This window comes from Piliocolobus tephrosceles, chromosome 17, assembly GCF_002776525.5.
Source record: "Piliocolobus tephrosceles isolate RC106 chromosome 17, ASM277652v3, whole genome shotgun sequence".
Lineage (NCBI taxonomy): Eukaryota > Metazoa > Chordata > Mammalia > Primates > Cercopithecidae > Piliocolobus > Piliocolobus tephrosceles.
The window spans coordinates 58,533,147-58,555,952 of NC_045450.1; the positions used below are offsets into that span (position 1 = coordinate 58,533,147).

Below are 22,806 nucleotides of genomic sequence, written 5' to 3' on the forward strand. Positions count from 1 at the left end.
TGTTGCCCAGGCTGGAATGCAATGGTGCGATCTCAGCTCACTGCAACCTCTGCCTCCCAGGTTCAAGTGATTCTCCCGCCTCAGCCTCCCAAGTAGCTGGGATTACAGGTACCCACCACCAGGCTTGGCTTATTTTTGTATTTTTAGTAGAGATGGGGTTTCACCATTTGGCCAGGCTGGTCTTGAACTCCTGACCTCAGGTGATCCACCCACCTCGGCCTCCCAAAGTGCTGGGATTACAGGCATGAGCCACTGCGCCAAGCCCGCAGCATTTTACTGCCCTAAACATTCCCCCTGCTCCATCCATTCTTCCCCTCTCCCCCTACCCCGCCTCCAGGACCCTCATGTTGCAGAAACAAAGAGGGTACAATGACTTGCCCAGGATCCAGAGGGAGAGAGGCAGAGCCTGGAATAGAGTCTCAGAGGCATCGCCTGCCCCCCGAGCCCAGTTCTCATGGCCACCACAGCCGCCTCTTCCTTCCGCAGGCCTCTTTTCCCGCACCCCTCCCCCACTTCTCCCATGCCCCTCGGCTTGTGCCCATCTTTCCATGTGTTCACCCTTTCCCTCACCAGCCTTTGGCCACACCTCATAGATTCATACCTGCGCATGCTCACACACACACGCACACACGTGTGCACACACACGAGCCCCGCCTGCCACCCTTCCTTACCACTCACCGTGAGGCCCTGCTGGACATTCAGCAGCAGCGTCTGCACCTCCTGCAGGTACTTCCAGGACGGGTGGCCATGAAGCAGCACGTCCTGCACCGACTCAGTGGCACTGAGACTCACCAAGACCCACAGATACCGCAGCTCCCGCTCGCTCACCCGGGCCCTCTGCTGCGGAGACAGGGAAGTCACTGCAACCCCGGAGACACAGGCCTCTGGGCTCTGACCACTCTGACCACCCCCTCACCAGGAACTTGCCCCTGCATAGGGAGCAGACACGGGCCGTCCACTGCGGACAGTGAACAAACGTGTGCCTGGGCCAAGGGCCAGCCTGCTCTCGGGGCTGAGGAGAGGCCCCAGGCCAGCAGCACCACCTGCCAATCCCAGCGCGCCTCTGAGGCTGGGGCCCACCAGATGTCGCAGGAGGCAGGGTCCCCCCAGCCCAGGAAGGGATTCTTACCAGCCTGGTGACATTGGCGATTCTGAACACCCCCTCGTAAGGCACACTGATCTTGTAGTTGATGGGGAAGTAGTGTTTCTAGAAAGGCACAAGAACAAACTATGAGGCCAGAAGTAGAAATGACCAGCAGGCTCCCCAACCTCCCAAATGATCCTTTTGTAAGAGTTAGTCTCACTCTGTCACCCAGTCTGGAGTGCGGGGGCAAGATCATGGCTCTCTGAAGCCTCAACCTCCCAGGCTCAAGCAATCCTCCCACCTCAGCCTCCCAAGTAGGTGGGACTACAGGTGTGCGCCACCACGCCCAGACAATTTTTTTTTATTTTTTGTAGAGATGGGGATTCGTCATGTTGCCCAGGCTGGTCTTGAACTCCTGGGCTCAAGCGATCCTCCCACTTCAGCCTCCCAAAGTGCAGGGTTATAGGCATGAGCCACCATGCCCGGCCTCCAGATGAATTTTGATGTAGAAGGAGAGAACTCAGGGCCCAGCCCTTCGATGGCAGAGGTGGTCCTGTGCAGAGAGGTCTGCCTGGCGCCTAACTGGGATAAAAAGAACTCACTTTCCTCTGGGGCACAGGGAGGGTCAAACAAAATATGCAGTTCCTATTAAGGCAGAAGTTTCACGCTCAAGAGTGAGCGCGCGCTACTTCACGAAAAACATACTATTTTGTGGGTGAGAATCTTATAAAACCTACGATGGTGATGGTTGCACAACTCTGTGAACTAAAAAACCTTTGAGTTGTGCACTTTAAATGAGTGAATTATGTCTTTTATATATAAATATGTAAATTCTATCTCAGTAAAGCTGTTAAAATAAAAAAGACATGAAGCCAAGTGCAGTGGCTCATGCCTGTAATCCCAGCACCTTGGGAGGCTGAGGAGAGAGACTCACTTGAGCCCAGGAGTTTAAGGTTACACTGAGCTATGATCCCGCCACTACACTTCAGCCTGGACAACAGAGTGACACCCTGTCTCTAAAAATTAAATTAATTAATTTAAAAAGTTACATAGGTCAGGCATGGTGGTTCAGCCTGTAATCCCAGCACTTTGGGAGGCCGAGGTGGGCAGATTGCTTGAGCCCAGGAGTTCAAGACCTGGGCAACATGGTGAAACCCTGTCTCTACTCAAAAAAAAAAGTTTTAATTAGCTGGGCGTGTTAGCACATGCCTGTAGTCCCAGCTACTCGGGAGGCTAAGGTGGGAGGATCATTTGAGCCTGGGAGATGGGGTTGTATTGAGCTGAGATTATCTACTGAACTCCAGCCTGGGCAACAGAGCGAGACCCTGTCTCAAAAAAAAAAAAAAAAGAAAAAGTTTTTTAGAAAAGGTAAAAAAAAAAAAAAAAAAAGGGGGGGCTGGGCACGGTGGCTCACGCCTGTAATTCCAGCACTTTGGGAGGCCGAGGCGGGCGGATCACGAGGTCAAGAGATGGAGACCATCTTGGCTAACATGGTGAAACCCCGTCTCTACTAAAATTACAAAAATTAGCTGGGCATAGTGGTGCATGCCTGTAGTCCCAGCTACTCAGGAGGCTGAGGCAGGAGAATTGCTTGAACCCGGGAGGCGGAGGTTGCAGTGAGCCAAGATTGAGCCACTGCCCTCCAGCCTGGCGACAGAGCAAGACTCCATCTCAAAAAAAAAAAAAAAAGACACATATAGCCACACAGACATCTCCACTCTGCAAAAAAACCAAAGACTCCAATTTCTATGTCTTTATCTCCCCGGCAAATAAGTGCCTGGGGTTCCTCAAAGAGCTCCAGGTGTACCTTCCTGAGTCACACGGTGAGTGCCACTGTGGAGGTGGCATTAAAGTGAGATCAAAGAGGAGCGGAAGCTCCAGGAGATGGCAGGAGAGGGGTCAGTAAATGCAGACCAGGTGCATGGGTAGGTTTGGGAGAAAGAGAAACAGGCCATGGTCAGCTCAGGGCTGACACGGGTCCTAGGAAGGGCTCTGAATGTCCAGAGGCCTACGCCAGGTGAGCCCCGGGACACAGGGACAGGGACACAGCTGGTGCCCACGTGGTTACCATGTACTGAAGTCGGTTCCTGTACTGCAGCTTGTCCCGCAGAAAACCCGTGACAGTGCACTCCTCACTCTGCGTCAAGGGCCATATCTCCAAACGCTCGTTCCCACAGGCCATGCCAAGGAGGATCCCAATATCTGCGGACCACACCCGACAAGAGCACATGAGCACCCTCCATCTCATCCACGCCGTCCACAACGTGCAAAGCCGAGCACGACCATCATCCGTTCGCATAGGTGACAAGCACTGATGGGAAAGGTGTGGTGGCGGGCACGGGATCTGGAATGCTTTCCCTGGGGTCTGGCTCCAGAATAGCAAGGTCAGCCAGGCACCAGCAGTCCAGAGGGTCCACATCCACCCCACACCAGCCACTGGAGCCCCCCAGGAGGCACGCCCCAGGGTCGACGTCTGGTCTCCCCGCTTCTCTCGCTCCGTGAGGCAGGCACAACCTCCCGCCCAGGACAGCCTCAGCCCCTGGTGTCCGGGTGACATGTTTTCAAAGCTCGGTGCTGGGTTTTCCAAGCCAGGCATTCAAGGAGATCGAATCATCCTGGATTCTGGTTTCAGCTTGACAAATGACTCTTCAGTCATCCACCCCACTTTCTTTCCTGCTCTATCTGATCTTAGCGTCCCTCCTAGCTGACTATGCCAGCGGGTCTGTCGCGTTTTCCAGTCTGGTCATTCTAGGACGTTAAGCAGATCTCACACTTGGCTGCGTCTCTTCCTGCAACAAACGAACCGCTGAAACATTACCACCCTTTGCCACTGGGGGTCAATGTGACTTCAAAAATAGCCTAAACGATTTCCAAGTGACTGAACAGAAAAAATAGAAGAGAATTCGCACCAAATATGAATAAAGGTTAAGTCCATTAGAGCAGAAAGAATAAAGCAGAAGTAGGCTAGCAACTACCCAAAATATCAGACTCACTAACTAGATAAATAAATTCACATTAAAACAGTCAGATATAATTTTTTTTTGTCACCCTGGCTGGAGTGCAGTAGTGGGATCATGGTTCACTGCATCCTAGAACTCCCAGACTCAAGCGATCCTTCCGCCTTAGCCTCCAGAGTAGCTAGGACTACAGTTACACGCTACTACACTTGCTAATTTTTGTATTTTTTGTAGAGACACGGTATCGCCATGTTGGCTGGACTTGCCTCGAACTCCTGAGCTCAAGCAATTCTCCTGCCTCAGCCTCCCAAAGTGCTGGGATTATAGGTGTGAGCGACTGTGCCTGGCCCATTTTTCATATATTCAAATGAAAGTTTTTGTGTTTGTGGTTTTGGGTTGTTGGGGCTTTTTTTTTTTTTTTTTTTTTGAGACAGGGTTTTGCTATGTTGCCCAGGCTTGTCTCCAACTCCTAGTGTCAAGCAGTCCTTTCATCATGGCCTCCTGAGTAGCTGGAATGAGAGGCAAGTGCCACTACACCCCGCTTCCCAGCCTTTTTTTTTTTTTTGAGACAGAGTCTGGCTCTGCCACCCAGGCTGGAGTGCAGTGGTGCGATCTTGGCTCACTGCAAGCTCCGCCTCCCAGGTTCACATCATTCTCCTGCCTCAGCCTCTCGAGTAGCTGGGACTACAGGCGCCCGCCACCACGCCCGGCTAATTTTTTTGTGTTTTTAGTAGAGATGGGGTTTCACCGTGTTAGCCAGGATGGTCTCAATCTCCTGACCTCCTGATCCACCCGCCTCAGCCTCCCAAAGTGCTGGGATTACAGGCGTGAGCCACCACGCCCGGCCTTTTTTTTCTTTTCTTTTTTTTGTTTTTTAAGACAGAATCTTTCTCTGTCGCCCAGGCTGCAGTGCATTGGCACAATCTCAGCTCACTGTAACCTCCACCTCCCAGGCTCAAGCAATTCTCATGCCTCATGCCTCAGCCTGCCAAGTAGCTGGGATTACAAGCAAGGGCTACCACACCCGGCTATTTGGTATTTTCAGTAGAGATGGGGTTTCACCGTGTTGGCCAGACTGTTCTCAAACTCCTGGCCTCAAGTTGATCTCCCTGCCTCTGCCTCCCAAAGTGCTGGATTTACAGGCATGAGTCACCATGCCCAGCCATACACCCAGCTCATTTCATTTTAATAATTAATACTTGATGTTAGTCAAATAGTGCTGTCCTGGAAAGCAATTTAGCAATTTATGCTATTAATGGATTTAATAGTATCTGCACTCTTCAAACCACTAAGCCTTAAAAATGTCAATACCCTTTCACCAACTAAATTCACTTCTAAGAATAAATTGGAAGAAAAATAAAAAAGATATAACCAAAAAATTGTGGACAAAGATGTACAGAGCAGCATTTATTTCATAACAGTGAAAATATGGAAATGGCCTAGATGTTCCATAATAACGCATGAAGCCGATAAAAATCACATTGTCAAAGATACGGCTGTGCTATAAGAAAAATTAGATATGCTTAGTGAAGCTTAAAACTAGCGTGACTCAACACTATCTGTGTTCCTACCACGACTACCAAATCTCTATGGGAGATTTTTTCATGTTTTTCTTTTCAAATAGGGTCTTGCTTTGTTGCCCAGGCTGGAGTGCAGTGGCACCATCATTGTTCACTGCGACCTCGAACTCCTGGGTTCAAGCAATACTCCCTCCTCAGCCTCCCAGTAGCTGGTACTACAGGCACCACCACCACACCCAGTTAATTAAAAAAAAAAAAAAAAAAATTTGTAGAGACGTGGTCTTGCTATTTTGCCCAGGCTGGTCTCAAACTCATATGCTCAAGTGATGCTCCCACCTTGGCCTCCCAAAGTGCAAGGATTACAGGCATGAGTCACCACACTTGGCCTTGGCCTTTCAGGACATTTTTATGTTCTCTAATCCATATCTATTATTGTTATAGACAAAAGCAATAACCATCCTCTTTTTTTTTTTTTTTTTGACAAAAGCAGTCAGGCAGGCTGAGTCACCTCCCGAGCCACCCCCAGCTATGAGTAGGATTACTGATTGGATTTTCCCCACTCCCCAGCATCTTGGAAGACTTCGTTCTTACAGCCCCTCTGGTCTGAGCCACACCACCTGTTTGCTACCTCCCCACTGCCTTCTCCAAACCTGCCCTGCTCAGGCCTCCTGCCTGGCCTTTGCCACTGCGGGACCTCCCACCGGGAGTGCCCTTGATCAGCTCAGAGCCTCAGGCCTCCTCAAGCCCTGTACCCCACATAGCCACACATTTTTTGCTAAGTTGCAAGTTTGCAATCTATCTTGCACTTCCTCTCTCTCTCTCTTCCCCTGTGCCTGATACAGTATTGGGCCAGAGGGACAGATAAACACGAACTGAACCAGTGTTTGGCCCTTTTCACATCTGCTTGCTTTCTGTCCTAAGTCCTGAACCCCTCGCCTTGGCACCCACCCGTGCAGGTCAAGATCATCCCTGCCTCCTAGGCTCATGCTTTGCCCTGCCCTGGGTACCCTCTCACACTACAGACCTCTTTCAAAGCCTCCCAGAGACTCTTCTCTCTCCCAATCACCCCGCCAGGGTCTCCCCTGCCTGCACCAGCCCCCATCGGTCTCTGTCTCCAGCACCACCTTCCCCATTCACTCACGACCTTGCCTTTGGTATGTGAATCCATAACACAGTTAAACACTGCACAGCCCAGCGTGCTGAGCACTTCACATGTGCATTGGGGATTTGCCTCAAGCAGTAGAAATGGGAGCAGAGCTGGTTAAGGTACAGGTCGTCCTGCCTGCCCCAGAGTCTCTGCTCAACCAGTCAAGGATGCGGCCAGAGAATCTACCTTTCTAACAAGGTCCCAGGTAAAGCTGTGGCTGGGGGTCTGGAACCACAGACCTAGAGCAGCAGCAGTTGCAAGCTGGTGTCCCAAGGGCCACCTCTGGTCCACAGGGATTTCACATAACAATTAAAACTTTCAGCTTTTCTTTAAAAAAATCAGTATCTCTGTCCACACTGGGTCTTTTTTCCTGTGTGGTCATCACCATTGGCCGTCTACTCCACCCCTCAACCCTACAGCAGCTGCCCTTCTCTGTGTCCCATTCTGGGGCCTTGGGGACCCGGCAGCTGTGGCCTCAAGGCAAGAATTGTGCCTTGGAGTGACACTGAGCCTCCCAGCCTGGCATGGTGGGCACACAGACTGCCCTGGAAAAGCTGTCCGCAGATGATCTGCCTCTCCCCCAACTGGGCAGCCTTCCTCTGAGACTGCAGCCCAAACATCACTGCTAAGTGTAAGTTTCCTTTTTTGCTGCCTCCACCCACCCAGAGAAACAGGTTAACAGACAGGGACCAGGCAAGGACAGCACAGCCCCAACCTCAAGGCCACTGTCCCCCACATACTCTGTACACCAGGAACCCCACAGCCAGTGCCACCCCCGACCTTAGTCAGGAGACCCACCCTGCCTTTGTCTTAGCCCAGAGGTAAGAACCCACAAGACAGGCTGGGCGTGGAGGCTCATGCCTGTAATCCCAGCACTTTGGGAGGCCGAGGTAGGCGGACCACCTGAGGTCAGAAGTTCAAGACCAGCCTGGCCAACATGGTGAAACCCCATCGCCACTAAAAATACAAAAATTAGCCAGGTGCAGTGGCAGGTGCCTGTAGTCCCAGCTACTCGGGAGGCTGAGATATGAGAATCATTTGAATCCGAGAGGCAGAAGTTGCAGCGAGCTGAGATTGTGCCACTGCACTCCAGCCTGAGCGACAGAGTGAGACTCCATCTCAAAAAAAAATAAAGGCCGGGCACAGTGGCTCAAGCCTGTAATCCCAGCACTTTGGGAGGCCCAGACGGGTGGATCACGAGGTCAGGAGATCAAGACCATCCTGGCTAACACGGTGAAACCCCGTCTCTACTAAAAAATACAAAAAAAAAAAAAAAAAACTAGCCGGGTGAGGTGGCGGGCACCTGTAGTCCCAGCAACTCGGGAGGCTGAGGCAGGAGAATGGCATAAACCCGGGAGGCGGAGCTTGCAGTGAGCTGAGATCCGGCCACTGCACTACAGCCTGGGCGGCAGAGCAAGACTCCGTCTCAAAAAAAATAAATAAATAAAAATAAATAAATAAATAAAAAGTAAATAAAACAAACTGCCAGACAGAGAGGAGGTTGAAGAAAGATCTGTGTGAGTACAGTACTCCCTTCCTTGTTCCCTGGCCCTGGGTGGGGGGCAGGAGGGGCCTGCCCCCTCTCTGAGATGACCCCATGTGCAGTGACAAGTGGGGCTTGTCACCCCCAGCCCCGGGGACCAAATCTAAACCTGTGCAGTGGGTTAAATAGCATCTCCTCCAAACCCACACTCACTCGAACCCCAGAATGTGACCTTGTTTGGAAATGGGGTCTTTGTGAAGTAGGAGGTAGGACCAACTCCAGAGGCGGAGTCCTGACGCTGGACCAAATTGAGGACTAGTGAAAACAGGGATGGACGGGGTGGAAGCAGCATTCCAAAAGACATGCCCAGCAGTGTGCTATGTCAGTTTACCATTGCCATGGCAACGCCTGGGAGTTACCGCCCCTTTCCATAGCAATGACCCAATGGCCCAAAAAGTTCCGAGAAATGTCTGCATAAACTGCCCCTTTATCTGCATGCAATTAAAAGTTGGTATAAATATGACTGCAAACGGCCCTAAGCTGCTCCTCAGTACACTTCCTCTGGCACAGCCCTGCTCTGCAGGAGCTGGCACGGAGCTGTAACACCTCTTCAGTAAAGCTGTCTTCTCCTACCTACCGGCTTGCCTTGAATTCTCTCCTAGGCAAAGCCAAGAACGAACCCTTGCAGGCTAAGTCCCCTTGGGGGCTCGACTGTCCTGTGCCACTTACAGGCGTTATTAAATAAAGGATGTCAAGATGAGGCCATCCTGGATTTAGGAAGGTCCCTAAATCCAGTGACTAGTGTGCTAGGAAGAAGAGGAGCGGACACAGAGACACGTAGAGGGAAAGACCGCACAAAGACAGAGGGAGATCTGAGTGACTAGGCCACAGGCCAAGGAGGCCAGGAGCCACCAGGAGCTGGAAGAGGCAAGGGAGGCTCCTTCCCAGCACCTTTGGAGGGAACACAGCTCTGCAGGCACCCTGATCTCACACTTCCAGTCTCCAGAACTGTGAGGCCATACGTTGCTGTTGCTCTAAGCCACCCAAAGCATACTAACTGGTTATGGCAGCCCAACTACCTCAGCACCCCAGTCCCTGGGCACCAGCCCCCACCTAAATCTGCTGCTCTTCCTCTCCCTCATCCCCCAGCCGGTCCTTGCCTGGTCCTAAGACCTGCCTTCTGGAGATTTTACCCCTCTCCTTTGCTTTTCTTTTTCTTTTCTTTTCTTTTCTTTTTTTTTTTTTTTTTTTTTTTTAAGACAGGGTCTCACTCCGTTGCCCAAGCTGCAGTGTAGTGATGTAATCCTTGCTTACTGCAGCCTCAGCCTCCTGGGCTCAAGTGATCCTCCCACCTCAGCCTCCTGAGTAGCTGAGATTACAGATGTATGCCACCACACCTGGCTAATTTTATTTTTTTAGAGATGGGGTCTCGCTATGTTGCCTAGCCTGGTTTCAAACTCCTGACCTCAAGCCATCCTCCTGCCTTGGCCTCCCACAGCGCTGGGATCACAGGCGTGAGCCACCAGCCCAGCATCCCTTGCCTTTCATTCGCACCTCCACCTCCAGAATGACCCTTATTCCCTCCTGTGCAGACGGCGACAACAGCAACTCCTACAAACACCGCCAGACTGATCTTCAAGAGCAGAGGAACTCCCAATCACGACGACACCCCCGCCCGGCTCTCAGATCCTCCAGGGCTGCCTGCTGTGGGGAGGGATGCACGCTTTGCCTGGCTTTCAAGGCCTCCGCCAACTGGGTCCAAACCAGCTCCCAGCCTGGCCTCACCATCCCACCGCTGAACCTTTGCTCACACTGGCCCCTCTCCCTGGCACACGGGCCTTACGACCCCAGGTCTCCCTGTGTGAGCACCACCACACCTTCTAGACCATTTCCAGCAGCCCCTCCCCCACATTGCACCCCTGCTTCTCATGACCTACGGGCTTCCAGAACATTGGGTCCAGCTGAGTCCTTCCACCCGTCCCTCATGTCCCAACCCTTTGTTGTATATTTTCACAAGGGCCAGGGTGGACCCAGCTCTTCTCTGAATCCCTCGCAGGCTCATACTCCGAACCTCAAACAATTCCTGAGCACTCAACCCTGTGCCAGGCGTTGGAGACAGAGGCACGAGACAGCAAGGTCCTTGTTGTCATGGCAGTGACTCTGCAGTGGGCACGTGGGAGGCACCAGAAAAATGTGTTGAATTTGAGTCAATTAAATTGAATCTTGGAGACAGGGGATCTTGGTCTGGCCTCCCACCCAGTAGGCATGAGAGGCTTCCAGATCCTTTTTTTCCTTTCTGTCCTCATTTCAACTTATTTTTCTTTTTCCAACAGTGTTATCGCTCTGCTTTTTAATTCTGTTCTGTTAGGAGGGAGGGTCGGAGGGGAGCAGGCTGCCTTCTCCAGGCACCTGGCTGCTCTTCTGCCGTGGGTCTTGGATCCCTGGACACTTTCACCAGCCCCCGCCCCACCCCCCACTGGCCACACCCAGGACTCTGCCTCTGCTGCCCGCGCGGGGCTCCCCAGTGCCCACAAGCCTGGAAAGGTGAGATGCTGCCACCTACCCCCAGTGCCTTCCCCGACCTAAGACCACCCTGAGGACCATGCGCACCCAGCCAGAACCACCCACCCAGCTTGCCCGTCAGAGCCCGAAGTCAGCGGCAGACAAGGGAGAGGGTGGCCGTGGGAATCCCAGAGGGTGTCTGCAGTCTGACTGTTAAGCATCGCAACTTCTCACCAGCAAGAATGCCCTGGTTGCTATGGTTACAGCAGATCCTGGATCTAGGCCAAGGCCTCCCAGGGCAGGTCCCCAGGAACCCCCCCAGTACTCACAGCGCAGCCAGGCGAAGCCCCGGGGCATGGTGGTGTTCCTCGTCCCCCTGAGAGCTCAGGCGCTGTCCCCAGCAGTGTGTCCACAGAGGCCTAAGTACGGCCTACATGGCCTCAGGGTAGCAGAGGTGGCCACTGAGTCAGGGAAAGCCTGGCCCTGGAGGAGTGGCCAGGCTGCAGGATTGGGCAGGTGCCCCAAGGGCAGCAGCTGCCCTTATCTGGCCGGCAGCGTGGAGGACAGCCTGGGGGCGGTGGCTACAAGTCCCATGGCAGCCCAGAAGCGGGTCTGAGCCGGTGGCTTGGGGGGTCTTTCGGGGTCTTCCTTTCCAAGGAGCACGAGGAGAGAGTCCCTGGCAGGCCCCTCGGAATCTGGGGCTGGGTGACGCTTTCTCTGATTTCTCCGACTGCAGCTGCTCAGTGTGAAATCTGGCTCTGGGAAGAGAAAGGAGGAGAGAAACTGATTATGTAAGAGCAGCACTGCCACTCAGCCATCAGCCACAGTGCACACCGCACCCACAGCCTGCACAGGACCACCCGGCCCTGGCAGCTGGACACGGCTCACATGAGAAATGACTTCAGAATGTCCCAGCAGCCCTGGCCCATGAGTGAGTTACGATGACACCAGCTGGCAGCCTGGGGCCTGAATAAAAGCAGGACCAACGAATGAACAGGTGGTTTGAGTTCACACAATGAGGGCCGTGGTAGAGTCCACAAATGATTCAGGCTGCAGGACAGGTTAAAAAAGCAGATGAGCCAGGTGCGGTGGCTCAAGCCTGTAATCCCAGCACTTTGGGAGGCCGAGACGGGCGGATCACAAGGTCAGGAGATCAAGACCATCCTGGCTAATACGGTGAAACCCCGTCTCTACTAAAGAATACAAAAAACTAGCCGGGCGACGAGGCGGGCGCCTGTAGTCCCAGCTACTTGGGAGGCTGAGACAGGAGAATGGCGTAAACCTGGGAGGCGGAGCTTGCAGTGAGCTGAGATCCGGCCACCGCACCCCAGCCTGGGCGACAGAGCCAGACTCCGTCTCAAAAAAAAAAGAGCAGATGAGCTCCCACTCCGAAAACAATGCCAGATGTGGTGGCTCATGCCTGTAATCCCAGCACTTTGGGAGGCCAAGGTGGGAGGATTGTGTGAGCCCAGGAGTTCGAGACCAGCCTGGGCAACATAGTAAGACCTCATTTCTATTAATAAAAATAAATAAGAAAAAATAATTTTTTTGAGACAAAGTCTCACTCTGTCATCCAGGCTGAAGTGCAGTGGTGTGATCTCAGTTCACTGCAACCTCCACCTCCTGGGTTCAAGCAATTCTCCTGCCTCAGCCTCCCAAGTAGCTGGGATTACAGATGCGCACCACCATGCCTGGCTAATTTTTGTATTTTTAGTAGAGATGGGGTTTCACCATGTTGGCCAGGCCGGTCTCAAACTCCTGGACTCAAGTGACCTGCTGCCTTGGCCTCCCAAAGTGCTGGGATTACAGGTATGAGCCACCGTGCCTAGCCAGGACAAAGGTCTTTACATTTATTGAATCTGTCACAGCAATCTCATGGAAGCACAAAATCTCAGTTTATCAATGAGGAAACTGAGGCCCAGAAAGGTTAAAACACTTGTCCAAGGTCATACAGCTTGTAAGAAGTGTGACCGGAATTCACACCGTGGGCTAGTGGCTGCTCCCAAAAGTTGACACCCACACAGGGCTCAGCACGTGTGCATGGTCCTGCCATCTGCCTCTCTGGACTCTGCAAGGTCTGGACCATTGTGTCTGTTCTGCAGATGAGGCTGGAATTCCGACTCTGATTTAGTTCTCTTCCATCCCCTCGCCTCCTCCCTGTCTCCCCTCTGGTCGGGGGAAATGGCTACAGAGTGACACCATGGGGGAAGAGCAGGTATGACTTTTGCATCTTCTTCATTGTGTGATCCATAGTGTCACCAAAGAATGCTGGCCCTTACCCTGGGAGGTGCCCAGCAGGCAGGTAGGGCCTTATAGAGAGAACGTGGGTTGTTCAAGCGAATCCCTTATGCAGTCACCCTGAATCTCAGTCCCAGTCGCTACCTGCTGCTGCTCCTCTTCCTTGTCCTCCCTCCTCCCTCCTCTTCCTCCTCCCTCCTCCTCCTTCCTCTTTCCTCCTCCTCCTCTTCCTCCCTCCTCCTTCTCTTCCTCCTCCCTCCTTCCTCTTCCTCCTTCTTCCCCCTCCTCCTCCTTCCTCCTCTTCCTCTTCCCCCTCTCCTCTTTCTCCTTCCTCTTCCTCCCCTTCCTCCTTTCTCCTCCTCCTTCCTTTTCTTCTTCCTCCTTCCTCCTCCTTCCTTCCTTCTCCTCTTCTTCCTTCCTCCTCCTCCTTCCTCTCCCTCCTTCCTCTTCCTCCTCCTTCCTCCTTCCTCTTCCTCCTTCTCCTCCTCCTTCCTCCTCCTTCCTCCTCATCCTCTTCCTCCTTCCTCCTCCTCCCTCCTCTTCTTCCTCCTTTCTCCTCCTCCTCTTTCTCCTTCCTCCTTCTCCTCCCTCCATCTCCTTTCTCCTCCTCCCCTTCTTCTTCCTCCTCCTCCTCCCTTCTTCTCTCCTCCTTCTTCCTTCTCCCCCTCCTCCTCCTCCTCTTCCTCATTCTCCTCCTCCTCCCTCCTCCTCCTCCTCCTCCATCCCACCCTGGCAATTCCCCTACTGTTACATTCGTTTGGGGATTTTTTCCGGTTTATTGAGGGCTAATTTACATATACTACATTTTACCCTTTGCAGTATACAATTCTAAAAGTTTTTAGCAAATTCATAGAACTGTGTAATTACTGTAATAATCAAGATACAAAACATTTCCATCTACCCAAAAAATTCCCTGTTGCGGCTTCTCAGTCAGCTCCTCCCCCAGCCCCAGCCCTAGGCAACAACTCTTTTGTTTTCTGTCCAGCACGCTTGCCTTTCTCAGAATGTCAGATAAATACAATTGTAGTGTGTGGCCTTTTGTTTTGGCTTCTTTCACTTGGGACACTGCATTTGGGAACCAGCCATATTGTTGCAGGAATTAACACAGATGCTTGATGGGGTTAAGTCCTGATAAACCCATCTATAAGTCAAAAATAACAAATAAAAAACAGATTTAGGCTGGGCACAGTGGCTCATGCCTGTAATCCCAGCACTTTAGGAGGCCAAGGCTGGCAGATCACCTGAGGTCAGGGGTTCGAGACCATCCTGGCCAACATGGCAAACCCTTTCTCAACTAAAAATACAAAAAATAGCCAGACGTGGTAGTGCACGTCTGTAATCCCAGCTACTCGGGAGGCTGAGGCAGGAGAATCGCTTGAACCCAGGAGGCATCTATAATCTCAGCTACTTGGGAAGCTGAGGCAGGAGAATCGCTTGAACCTAGGAGGCAGAGGTTGCAGTGAGCCGAGATCACGCCACTGCACTCCAGCCTGGGTGACAGAATGAGACTCCATCTCAAAAAAAAAAAAAAAAAATCCCTAGCCAGGTATAGTGGCTCATGCCTGTAATTTTAGCTCCTCGGGAGGCTGAGGTAGGAGGATTGCTTGAGCCCAGGAGCTCAAGGCTGCAGTGAGCTAGGATCGCACCACTGCACTCCAGCCTGGGCAATAGAGTGAGACGGTGTCTCAAAAAACAAAAATAAAAAATAAATTACCTTGCTAGACCTGCACTGTGATGTCCACCAGTTGGGGCAGTAAGGCCCTGCTCATCCTGTGGGCTTCACTCCCTGCTCCTTTCCTAAGACACATGCTTTGTTTTTGGTTCCTCTGTCCCCTGTCCAAAAACCGAGACCACCTCCCCATGGAGGGAACATGGAACTTGAATTAGAATCCTGGCAGTTTAGAGCCTGTGCCCCAGCCCTTAAGAGGTGGTGCAATTTCATGTTCAGGACACACACAGCCTGTGAGAAACCCCAAGCACCCACTCAATTTGCTGTATAACAAATCACCCCAAAATACAGTGACTGAAAACAATCATGTGTTATTTTTCATGAACTACAGGTTGGCTGGGACTTAGCTGATCTAGGCTGGACTTGGCTGATCTGGTCTTGGCTCAGCTGAGCCAGGGTGGGCTAGGCTGATCTGGACTGTCCTTGGCTGATCTGGGCTGAATTTGGCTGATCTAGGTTGGACTTGGCAGATCTAGTCTTGGCTCTGCTGATCCAGGTTGGGCTTAGGTAATCTAGGCTGGGCTTGACTAATCTAGGCTGTATTTGACTGATCTAGCATGGGCTTGGCTGATAGTCCCAGCTACTTGGGAGGCTGAGGTAGGAGGATCGCTTGAGCCCACGAGATCAAGGCTGAGGTGGGCTTGGCCATGTGAGTTGCTGTGACCAATGGGACATACTTGGACATTGGGACTTTCCCTCTATTGCTGCCAGGGGGCCTTCATATTATGTAAGTAATCCTGGTAGCCTGCTGGAGGAGGCATTGCTCAAGCCCCAGACATTTGACAGAGGCTATCCTAGATGAGCTGGCCCTAGCCAAGTCATCCCAGCATCCTAGTCCACCCATAGAATCATGAGCTATAATAAATATTTATTTATTTTAAGCCATTAAGTGTTAGGGTGGTTTGTTACACAGTAGGAGCTAACTGATACACCACAAAGGTCCACCATCCCCAAAATGCTCTGTACACTGGTTCAGCCCCAAATCAAAACAACTTCTAGGAGTGCTTCAGATAGCTTCTCTCAGACTGAAGCTCATCCCCGGTCAGGAGGCCTTTGAGGACAAAAGTATGCTGTCCTTGCCATAGGACCCAGCTCAAAATCTTCAGCTGGAAGAGGAAATTTCTAGAATTCAGGACTAGCCAAGACTTTTTTTTTTTACTCTGTCATATTTTATTTATTTTTTGCAATCTTTTTTTTTTTTTTTTTTTTTGAGACGGAGTCTCACTCTATTGCCCAGGCTGGAGTGCAGTGGCGTGATCTCGGCTCTGCCTCCCGGGTTCACACCATTCTCCTGCCTCAGCCTCCTGAGTAGCTGGGACTACAGGGGCCCACCACTACACATGGCTAATTTTTTGTACTTTTTAGCATAGATGGGATTTCACTGTGTTAACCAGGATGGTCTTGATCTCCTGACCTCGTGATCTGCCCGCCTCAACTTCCCAAAGTGCTGGGATTACAGGTTTGAGCCACCATGCCCAGCCTATTTTTTGCAATTTTTTATAATGGAAGTTGTCTAAACAAACTAAACAAGGTAGAATAGTATAACAGACCCCCATAAAGCTGTTACTCCACTTCAAAAATTGTCAGTGTGGCCCGGTGCAGTGTCTCACACCTGTAATCCCAACCCTTTGGGAGGCCGAGGCAGGTGAATCACTTGAAGCACAATAAACGACAAGGAGAAGGGGAAAAAAACAACTTAAAATACCAAAAGAAAAACAAAAATGTTATTTCCACAGAGTTGTCCATAAAAGATCAGGAGTTTGAGACCAGCCTGGCCAACGTGGTGAAACCCTGTCTCTACTAAAAATACAAAAATTAGCCGGGCGTCGTGGTGCATGCCTGTAGTCCCAGCTGCTCAGGAGGCTGAGGCACAAGAATCACTGGAACCCAGGAAGCGGAGGTTGCAGTGAGCCAGGATTGTGCCACTGCACTCCAGTCTGGGCAACAGAGCGAGATTCTGTCTCAAAACGAAAGAAAAAAATGATCAATCTTCTGTCATTCCAGTTTCACTCATCCCCCAGTTTTTTTTTCCAGGAATATTTTAAAGCAAATCTCAAACATGCCATTTCACCAGTTTGTAGGTTTTTTTGAAGTATATAATCACAATATCATTATCACACAACCCTCAAATTAATAACTCTGTAATATGATTTCATAGAGAATCCATGTTCAATTTTCCCTGGTTATTTTTTAAATCTCTGATGTGCCTCTTAAGTATTTTTCTTTCTTTCTAAAAATCAATATATAATTTGCATGCCATAAAATTTATCATTTTAAAGCATACAGGCTGCGTGTGGTGGCTCACACTTGTAATCCCAGCACTTTGGGAGGCCAAAGCCGGGGGATTGCTTGAGGCCAGGGCTTTGAGACTAGCCTGGACAACATGGTGAGAACCTGTACCTACCAAAAAAATATTTTTTAATTAGTCAGGTGTAGTGGCATGCACCTGTGGTCCCAGCTACTTGGGAGGCTGAGGTGGAAGGATCACTTGAGCCAGGGAGGTCAAGGCTGCAGTGACCATAATCATGCCACTGGGCTCCAGCATGGGCGACAGAGCAAGACCCTGTCTCGAAATAAATAAAGTGCTCAACAGCCGCTGCGGTGGCTCACACCTGTCATCCCTGCACTTTAGGAGGCCAAGGCGGGTGGATCACCTGAGGTCAGGAATTCGAGACCAGCCTGGCCAATACTGAGAAACCCTATCTCTACTAAACATACAAAAGATTAGCAAGGCGTGGTGGTGTGCACCTGTAATCCCAACTATTTGGGAGAGTGAGGCAGGAGAATCACTTGAACCCAGGAGGCAGAGGTTGCAGTGAGCCGAGGTAGTCCCACTGCACTCCAGCCTGGGTGACAGAGTGAGACTCCATCCCAAAATAAAATAAATAAAAATAAAAATAAATAATAAAGTGTACAACTTTGTGGGTTTTTTTTTTTTTAACTGTACTCACGAAGCTGTGCAACAGTCACCATTATTTAATTACAGAACATTTTTATCACCCCCAAAATAAACTCTGAACCCATTAGCAGTCACCCCCTATTCCCTCTTCCTCCCAGTCCCTGGCAACCACTAATATTCTTTTCTGTCTCTATGGATTTGCCTATTCTGGACATTTCATATAAATGGGATTTATTACGCAATACATGACCTTTCATGTCTGGCTTCTTTCGCTTAGCGTGTTTTTGCTTAGCGTGTTTTCACTTAGCGTGTTTTCAGGGTTCATTCATTTTGTAGCATGTTATGAACTGAAGTTTGTGTCTCTCCAAAATACATTTGTTGAACTTGTAACCCCTAATGTGGTGGTTTCTGCAGATGAGGCCTTGGGAGGTAATTAGGCTTGGATGAGGTCACAAGGACGGGGTCCTCATGGTGTGATAATGCCTTTATAAGAAAAGACATCGGGCCAAGTGCAGTGGCTCACGCCTGTAATCCCAGCACTTTGGGAGGCCGAGGCGGGCAGATCACAAGGTAAGTAGTTCACGACCAGCTTGACCAGCATGGTGAAATCCCGTCTCTATTAAAAATACAAAAATTAGTCAGGTGCAGTGGCAGGTGCCTGTAATCCCAGCTACTCAGGAGGCTGAGGCAGGAGAATCTCTTGAACTCAGAGGGCGAAGATTGCAGTGAGCTGAGATCGTGCCACGGCACTCCAGCTTGGGCAATAGAGTGAGACTCAGTCTCAAAAAAAAAAAAAAGAGAAGACATCAGACTGCGCTTACTCTCTCCGTCTCTTCCCAACTCACACAAAGAACAGGTCATGTGAGCACATAGTGAGAAGGTGGCCATCTGCAACCCAAGAGAAGAGCCCGCACCAGAAATCAATCGTGCTGGTGCCCTGATCTCAAACCTCCAGCACAGAGAACAGTGAAAAAACAAATTTCTGTTGTTTAAGCCACCCAGTCTATGGTATTTTGTGATGGAAGGCCAGGTAAACTAAGACACAGCATGTATCCATACTTCACTCCTTTTATTGTCAAATAATACTCCCTTGCATGAATATCCTACATTTTCTTTGTCCATTTCAGATTGTGTTGTTTTCTGGCTTCCTCCAAAGGTAACTAATGAGGATTTTTAGTGTCATTTTGAAATTATTAATTTTGTCCAGGCGCAGTGGCTCACACCTGTAATTCCAACACATTGGGAGGTTGCAGGGGTAGATTGCTTGAGCCCAGGAGTTCAAGACCAGGCTGGGCGACATGGCAAAACCCTGTCTCTACAAAAAATACAAAAATTAGCCGGACACGGAGACATGCACCTGTAGTCCCAGCTACTCAGGAGGCTGAGGTGGGAAGATCACTTGAATCCGGGGAGATGGAGGCAGCAACAGGCCATGATCAGGCCACTGCACTCCAGCCTGGGCAAAAGAGTGAGATCCCCTCTCAAAAAGGAAAAAAAAAAAAAAAAAAAGAAAGAAAGGAGGGAAGGAAGGAAGGGAGGGAGAGAGGGAAGGAGGAATTGAGGGAAAGAATTTTTTTAAATTTATATATTTCAATCCATTGAAGTTACTTCAAAGGCAGGCTTATTGAGGTGTAACTGATGGACAGTGCAGCTCACCCTCTTTAAGTATACAGTGCCCTTGGCTGGTGGACTTTTGGGCTGTTTCCACCCTTTGGCCCTTGTGAATAATGTGGCTATGAAAGTCCATGTGCAAGTTTTTGTGTAGATATAACACTTTCTTGTTGTTGTGGTTGTTGTTGTTGTTGTTTTGAGACTGAGTCTCACTCTGTCGCCCAAGCTGGAGGGCAGTGGTGTGATCTCAGCTCACTGCAACCTCCGCCTCCCAGGTTCAAGTGATTTCCCTGCCTCAGCCTCCCAAGTAGCTGTGATTACAGGAGTGCACCACCCCTTCCAGCTGATTTTTTTTATGTTTATTAGAGACAGGGTTTCACCATGTTGGCCAGGCTGGTCTTGAACTCCTGACCTCAAGTGATCTGCCTGCCTCGGCCTCCCAATGTGCTGGGATTACAGGTGTGAGCCACCACACCTGGCCAACGTTTTCAATTCTCTTGAGTATATACCTGGGAGTATATACCTATATACCCTGAATGTACATTCAACCTTTTCTGGAAAAAGCAAAACTCCAGGAACAGAAATTAGATCAGTGACATCTCAAAATGGGGAGTGGGGAAGGGGATTGAATGAGAAGGGGCACAAGGGAATTTTGGGAGGTGAAAGAAATGCTCTAAATCCTGAATGAGGTGTCGGTATATTATTTGTTGAAATTTACCAAACTGTATGCTTGAAGAGGATGAGCTATACTGTACATTAACTATACTTCAAGAGGCCTGACTTAAAAATAACTTTAATTAATTGAAATATATACATTTAAAAGTTAACTTTTTTGTTGTGTTTTGTTTTTTGAGACAGTCGTCCAGGCTGGAGTGCAGTAGCAAGATCTCAGCTCACTACAACCTCCACCTCCCAGGTTCAAGCGATTCTCCTGCCTCTGCGCCCCAAGTAGCTGGGATTACAGGTGCCTGCCACCACACCTGGCTAACTTTTGTATTTTTAGTAGAGACAGGATTTCATCTTGTTGGCCAGGCTGCTCTCAATCTCCTGGCCTCATGTGATCCACCCATATCAGCCTCCCAAAGTGCTGTGATTACAGTCGACACAAGGTAACATGGCAGGACGCTGTCTGTACAAAAATAAAAAATACAAAATTAGCCAGGCATGATGGTGTGCACCTGTAGTCCCAAGTACTCAGGAGGCTGAGGCAGGAAAATTGCTTGAGCCCAGGGGGCCAAGGCTGCAGTGAGCCACAATGGCGCCACTGTACTCCAGCCTGGGTGACAGAGTGAGACCCTGTCTCAAAGCAAAACAACAAAACAAAACAAAAAGTCTAGCACACACAGTTATGTACAGTACCTAATACTAGATCATGATAATAAACTATTAAATGCTGGGCGCGGTGGCTCAAGCCTGTAATCCCAGCACTTTGGGAGGCCGAGGCGGGCAGATCACAAGGTCAGGAGATCGAGACCATCCTGGCTAACACGGTGAAACCCCATCTCTACTAAAAAAATACAAAAAAAAAAAAAAACTAGCCGGGTGAGGTGGCAGGCGCCTGTAGTCCCAGCTATTCGGGAGGCTGAGGCAGGAGAACGGCGGAAACCCGGGAGGGGGGAGCTTGCAGTGAGCGGGGATCTGGCCACTGCACTCCAGCCTGGGCGACAGAGCGAAACTCTGTCTCAAAAAAGAAAAAAAAAAAAAAAAAAAAACTATTATTCTTTCTAAAGTTTTTCTTTTAGTAAGTGTCCATGGTCTATAGCCTAGAGTTTCCTGATTGAAGATTCATGGTCCACTTCAACATGTTCCTCTGTGTATGCTTTTTTTTTTTTTTGAGACAGGGTCTCCCTCTGTCACCCAGGCTGGAGTGCAGTGGCATAATCACAGGTCACTGAAGCCTCTACTCTTGGGCTCAAGTGATCCTCTCACCTTAGCCTCCAGAGTAGCTGGGACTACAGGCGTGCACCACCACACTTGGCTAATTTTAATTTTTATTTTTTGTAGAGACAGGGTCTCACTATGTTGCTCAAGCTGGTCTCAAACTCCTGGGTTCAAGCAATCCTTGACCCTGGCCTCTCTAAATGCTGGGATTAGAGGCATGAGTGACCCCGCCTGGCCTCCTCTGTCTTCTCTTTCTGCATGTTTGCAGTGGGAACAGGCTCAAGCTCAGGCTGAAGCCCTTTGTCACGATACAAGTAGTGCTGTGTTCTTTCAACAGAAGGCACATGACAACTGCGCTCCACTCTTCGCTGATGTTGGCAGCCAATGCCGCTTAATGCCTAGATCCATTAATTCACTGAGGGCTGCTAAATGTGATATTCTAATTCATCTCGCTTTCTGATCAAGCCTTTCCCCACGAGGCAAGCAGAGGCAGCAGCAGATCAACAGCTCTGCCAAGATGTCTGATATCAACGGAATATTGTGCTTTCCTCCTATTTCTGGCCTCTGCCTGAAATCAGATAGTCTCCAGGCCTGTGGAATTTGTTTTCAAATGCCTGCTTGGCAAACAAGATTGGCTGGGTTCTGGACATGCATTTTCCCATACAACCCAAAGACATCTGAATGAATTTGATCAAATATACTCCAAGATCCAGGCTGTACACTTCTGGTGGGTACCACCTATCTCTGATCAATATCAGCATATCCGGAAAGCTCAGTGCCACACCATATCCCAAGAGCATCTCCCGAGCTGGAGTGTTCTCAGGTGAAACAAAACATGAAAATCCATGCCAGCTTTACAAGTGACAGAATCACCACAACAGGGCGATGCCTTAGTCAGCATTTCCTGACTTAGAGCCAGGTGTCTACCACAACACCCTTGGGCCAGATCTACCTACACGGAGACAGATTTCCCTGCATTCATTCACTTTTTTCACTTAAACCAGTTTATTTGTTTAAAAACAAACAAACAAACTGGGCTGGTGTAGTGGGATTATACCTGTAATCCCAGCATTTTCGGAGGCTGAGGCAAGGGGATTGCTTGAGCCCAGGAGTTTGAGACGAGCCTGGGCAACATAGTGAGACCTGATCTCTACAAATAATTTTTTGTAAGTAGCTAGATGTGGTGGGATACCCACAGTCCAGGTACTCAAGAAGCTTGATCCCAGGAGGCCCAAGCTGCAGTGAGCCGTGGGTGACAGAGAGAGACCAGTCCGGGTGACAGAGAAAGGCCTTGTCTCAAAGAAATAATAAACAAGTATAAAATATCATGGCAAAGCCTATGCAGCTATTGGGAGGATAAGAAACCACCAATCAGGGGACCAGGGAGAGAGTGCGGGGGTCAGAAGGCAGGAAAGTTTCCCCAGGGAAGGGGATGACTCCAGTTTTTTTCTTTTTTTCTTTGTTCTTTTTTTTTAGATAGGGTATTCACTCTGCTTCCTCAAACTTCTGGACTCAAGTGATCCTTCTGCCTTGGTCTCCCAAGTATCTGGGACTACAGGTGCGCGCCACCACGCCTAGCTAAGTTTTACAATTCTTTTTTAGAGACAAGGTCTTGCTAAATTGCCCAGGCTGGTCTTCAACTCCTGAGCTCAAGTGGTCCTCCCACCTTGGCCTCCCAAAGTGCTGGGGTTACAGGCGTGCGCCATCGTGCCCAGCCTGATTTCAGGGTTTTTTTTTTTTTTTTTTTTTTTTTTT

The 22,806-nt window shown here is 50.0% G+C and overlaps 1 protein-coding gene across 3 annotated transcripts in view; it reads right to left on the reverse strand.

The window, feature by feature from the left end:
- IL34 (interleukin 34) overlaps positions 1-11,125 on the reverse strand; it is a 13,712-nt gene extending 2,587 nt beyond the window's left edge. Inside the window, exons 1-4 of one of the 3 annotated variants that reach the window (XM_023209871.1) lie at positions 3,508-3,725; positions 3,153-3,286; positions 1,130-1,207; positions 679-840 (exon numbers count right to left, since the gene is read on the reverse strand). In XM_023209871.1, coding sequence (XP_023065639.1) covers positions 679-840; positions 1,130-1,207; positions 3,153-3,266 — 354 coding nt within the window. In that variant the 5' untranslated portion in view covers positions 3,267-3,286; positions 3,508-3,725. Of the gene's footprint in view, positions 1-678; positions 841-1,129; positions 1,208-3,152; positions 3,287-3,507; positions 3,726-11,022 lie in introns of those variants that run through there. The other 2 variants (XM_023209869.1, XM_023209870.1) reach the window with 2 other exon arrangements.
- Between the last annotated feature and the right edge of the window lie 11,681 nt (positions 11,126-22,806).